Source organism: Neopelma chrysocephalum, unplaced genomic scaffold, assembly GCF_003984885.1.
Source record: "Neopelma chrysocephalum unplaced genomic scaffold, ASM398488v2 Primary Assembly neopelma1_92757, whole genome shotgun sequence".
Classification (NCBI taxonomy): domain Eukaryota; kingdom Metazoa; phylum Chordata; class Aves; order Passeriformes; family Pipridae; genus Neopelma; species Neopelma chrysocephalum.
This window is the reverse complement of record NW_020921488.1, coordinates 2,309-6,498: the sequence shown is the minus strand read 5'-3', so window position 1 is coordinate 6,498 and position 4,190 is coordinate 2,309. Positions and strand designations below refer to the sequence as shown.

Below are 4,190 nucleotides of genomic sequence, written 5' to 3'. Positions count from 1 at the left end.
GGGGACACCCCTGGTGCCTGGATCCCAACTGGATCCAGCTCCATCCCCACCACTGATCCCTGGGGACACCTCTGGTGATGGATCTCAACAGGATCCAGCTCCATCCCCACCACTCTCGGTCCAACACTGGGACACCCCTGGTGACTGGATTCCAGCTGGATACAGCTCCATTCCCACCACTCTCCAGGCCCAGCACTGGGACACCCCTGGTGCCTGGATCCCAATGGGATCCAGCTCCATTCCCACCACTCTCTGGGCCCAACACAGGGACACCACCAGTGCCTGGATCCCAGCTGGATCCAGCCTGTCCAGGTCCCTGTGCAGAGCCCTCCTGCCTCCCAGCAGATCCACACTCCCCCAGCTCGGTGTCACCTGGGATGTGCTGATGGTGGGACTCCATCCCCTCATCCCCATCAGCCATAAGGACATGGAACAGGACTGGGCCCAAACTGGGACACCCCTGGTGACTGGATCCCAGCTGGATGCAGCTCCATCCCCACCAGTCTCCGGGTCCAACACTGGGACACCACCAGTGACTGGATCCCAACGGGATCCAACACCATCCCCAGCACTGATCCCTGGGGACACCCCTGGCGATGGATCCCAATGGGATACAGCTCCATCCTCACCACTGATCCCTGGGGACACCTCTGGTGATGGATCCCAATGGGATCCAGCTCCATTCCCACCACTGATCCCTGGGGACACCCCTGGTGCCTGGATCCCAATGGGATCCAACACCATCCCCACCACTGATCCCTGGGGACACCCCTGGTGATGGATCCCAATGGGATCCACCACCATTCCCACCACTCTCTGGGCCCAACATTCCAGATGGATCCAGCTCCATTCCCACCACTCTCTGGGCCCAACATTCCAGATGGATCCAGCTCCATTCCCACCACTCTCTGGGCCCAACACTGGGACACCCCTGGTGATGGATCCCAATGGGATGCAGCTCCATCCCCACCACTGATCCCTGGGGACACCCCTGGTGCCTGGATCCCAATGGGATATCCCAAGGATATCAAACAGAACCACGGAGTCGCTCCCAGGACAAACCCCTCCCCGGATCCGCTTCCAGAGGCACACGGAAGCAGCTCCCCGAGCTTTTTCCCGGCTCTTCCTGGCTCTTCCCGGTGCTCACTTGTCGAGGCAGGCGACGCTGAGGCACTTTTCCTGGGAGAGGGGCTGGGCGGGGCCGGCGGGCGCGGCGGCTCCGCCGGGATCGGGATCGCTGTCCTGCAGGATGGAGTCGATGAAGGTGGACGGGGACAGGGGGGTCTCGGCGTTCCCGGCGTTGTTCCCGGCGTTGTTCCCGGGGCTCGGCTCCTCCACCCGCGGGCTCCGCTCGGGGCTGGGCGGCTCCTCCTTGATCCGCACGGCCGGGCTGCTCCTGCGCCGGGAAAACCGGGAATGGGGAAACGGGGGGATGGAATTCTTTGCTCCCAGGGGACGCTCCGAGGTCTGGGAGCTCGGGGATGAGGGGATTGGGGTGTTCACCCCGGAGAAGGGAAGGATCCAGGGAGACCTTGGAGCACATTCCAGGGCCTGAAGGGGCTCCAGGAGAGCTGGAGAGGGACTGGGGACAAGGGCTGGAGGGACAGCACACAGGGAATGGCTTCCCAGGGTTAGGTGGGATATTGGGAAGGAATTCCTGGCTGGGAGGGTGGGGAGGGTCTGGGATGGAATTCCCAGAGAAGCCGTGGCTGCTCCATCCCTGGGAGTGTCCAAGTGCTCCAGGAGAGCTGGAGAGGGACTGGGGACAAGGGATGACCCAACAAAGAGGGAAAAAAGGAGCTGGGAGAGCAGGAGGAGCCGAGGGAAGGGGGGTCAGGAAGTTCAGGAGAGGGCGGGAATGGGGCTGAGCGGCCACACCCCGGGATGCAGGGAAAGGCTGCTGAATTCCCTGTGGAATGGGAGAACCTCTGCCAGGGAATGGGAACCCGAGGGGGCCAAAAAACTGCGGAATTTTTTTTTAGGGATCCTCCCCCTGCGTGGTCTGGGATAAACCCAGGATTAAGCCGGGATAAAAAGCTGTTGCTCTGGGTTTTTCGGGAATGCAGCTGCTTCCTGCACCCCCTCACCTGTGGAGCAGGTTGGGAAGGGCAGGCCCAGCTCCCCCCCCGCTCCCAGGAATTTGTAATTCCATAGGATGGAGCAGCCGGGGTTCCTTGTGGGAAGCAAACTGTGCCCCCCCATCCCAAGAGGTTCCCACTGGGAGGAGGAGGGAATGTCGCTTGGAATAAGGAATTAAAGCTGAGCAAACCCAACCCAGAGGGGAATTCCCGAACAAAAACGCTCCGGAGGGACAATTCCAGGGCTCCGGAAAAATCCCGGCTGAGGAAACGGGGCCCGAGCTTGCGGCTCTGCATCCAGCCCCGGGCATTTTCCAGGGAATTCTCAACGGGATAACAACATCCTGACAGGGTTTGGCCACTGGGCTCGAGGGGAACACGAGCTCTCTCCAGGGTTTTTTTTTTGGGAGTGGGATCCCACCTTCCGTCCAGGCTCCCGCTGGGAGAGGCCGAGGGGCTGGACTGGGCCAGTTCCGTCACGTCGGAGATGATGGGGCCGGAATTGGCCGAGGAATCCGGGGAATACAGGTTGGAGCCGCTGTAGGCGGGGGAGGAGGCCTGGAATGACAAGCACAGGGCCCGTGGAGAGCCCAGAATTCCTGGAATTCCACCGGGAACAGGGGCACGGAGACCCCGAAATTCCCAGGGGAAGGAGAGGTGCGGCCCGAAATCCCAACGAGGGAGAAACAGGTGTCCCAAAATTCCATGGAGGGAGGGATGGAATTCCCAGAGGAGCTGTGGCTGCCCCATCCCTGGGAGTTTCCAAGGCCAGGTTGGATCACCCTGGGATAGTGGAAAAGTGTCCCTGCCCACAGCGGGGGGGTGGGAATGGATGATCCCGAAGGTCCTTTCCCACCCAAACCATTCCATGTTTTGTGCCAGCCGGGCACTGCAGACATCCCAAAGTCCTGGAGCGCTGGATTATTCCCTGTTCCAAATCCCAGTGTTTGGGTCATTCCCTGTTTCTCCCAGTCCCTTGGGAGCACCAAGGACAGGCTGGATGGGTCGGGGGGGGCCCATTCCCACAATCCATCCCCACACTGAGGGTCTTTTTTTTTGGGAAAACGCAGCTGGCACTGACTGAGCCGAGCTGGTTTTTCGGGAATACAGAACTGATTTGATCCCTGGCAAAGCAGAGACTCCGGAATTGCCAGGATCCCCTTCCCTCTCACTGGCACCTCGCTCCAAAACACTCCCAAACTCTCCTTTCCCAGTCCCATCTGGAGCTGAAAATCCCAATCCCAGGCTCCTGGAAGGGCTCCCGTGGCAGATTTGCTGCCCTTGGAAAGGGAGATCAGAGGATGGAGGGAACTGGAACGGGATCAGAGAGCGGCTCTGGGGGGTGGGCTGAGGCCGAGGGGGGGGTTGGAATGGGCTCAGCTATCCCGGGATTCTGCTCAAAAATTCACCAGGATCACCTCGGGGCTCCAGGGAGTCGGGATGGGAGAGCCAGAGGCCCAAGCCCTGGGAATGGAACGGGATGTTCCCAGGCAGGATCAGAGCCGGGAACTGGGACAGCTCTGCTGCTGCTACAGAGAGCTCAGCTGGAAAGCTCAGGATGTTCCCAGCTGGAATGTTCTGCTCCTGGAATACAGCAGTGCCAGAGGATCCAGGTAACAGAAGTTGGAGCCGGGTTGGGAGAGCTGGGAATGTTCACCTGGAGAAGGGAAGGATCCAGGGAGACCTTGGAGCTCCTTCCAGGGCCTAAAGGGGCTCCAGGAGAGCTGGAGAGGGACTGGGGACAAGGGATGGAGGGACAGCACACAGGGAATGGCTTCCCAGGGTTAGGTGGGATATTGGGAAGGAATTCCTGGCTGGGAGGGTGGGGAGGGGCTGGGATGGAATTCCCAGAGAAGCCGTGGCTGCCCCTGGATCCCTGGGGGTGGCCCAGGCCAGGTTGGATGGGCTTGGAACAACCTGATCCAGCTGCAGAAGTCCCTGCCCACAACACGAGGGTGGAATTGGATGGGAATTACGGCCCCTTCCCACCCAAACCAGCCTGGAATTCTGTGATTCCCTGCACCTTGCAGGTCTTTGTTCCCTTCCCACAAATCCAGGGCCTTGTTCCCTCTCCACAAATCCAGGGCCTTGTCCCCATTCCCACAAATCCAG

At 60.5% G+C, this 4,190-nt stretch overlaps 1 protein-coding gene across 1 annotated transcript in view; it reads right to left on the bottom strand.

Annotated features, from left to right (window-relative positions):
• Positions 1 to 1,043: 1,043 nt before the first annotated feature.
• The window catches only part of LOC113980150 (heat shock factor protein 1-like), a gene marked incomplete at its 5' end in the record, with an annotated part of 5,038 nt that continues 1,891 nt past the window's right edge, over positions 1,044 to 4,190 (bottom strand). The window contains 2 exons of the mRNA XM_027707384.1: positions 1,044 to 1,396; positions 2,500 to 2,636. Of these exons, the coding sequence (XP_027563185.1) occupies positions 1,144 to 1,396; positions 2,500 to 2,636 (390 nt within the window). The remainder of the gene's footprint in view (positions 1,397 to 2,499; positions 2,637 to 4,190) is intronic.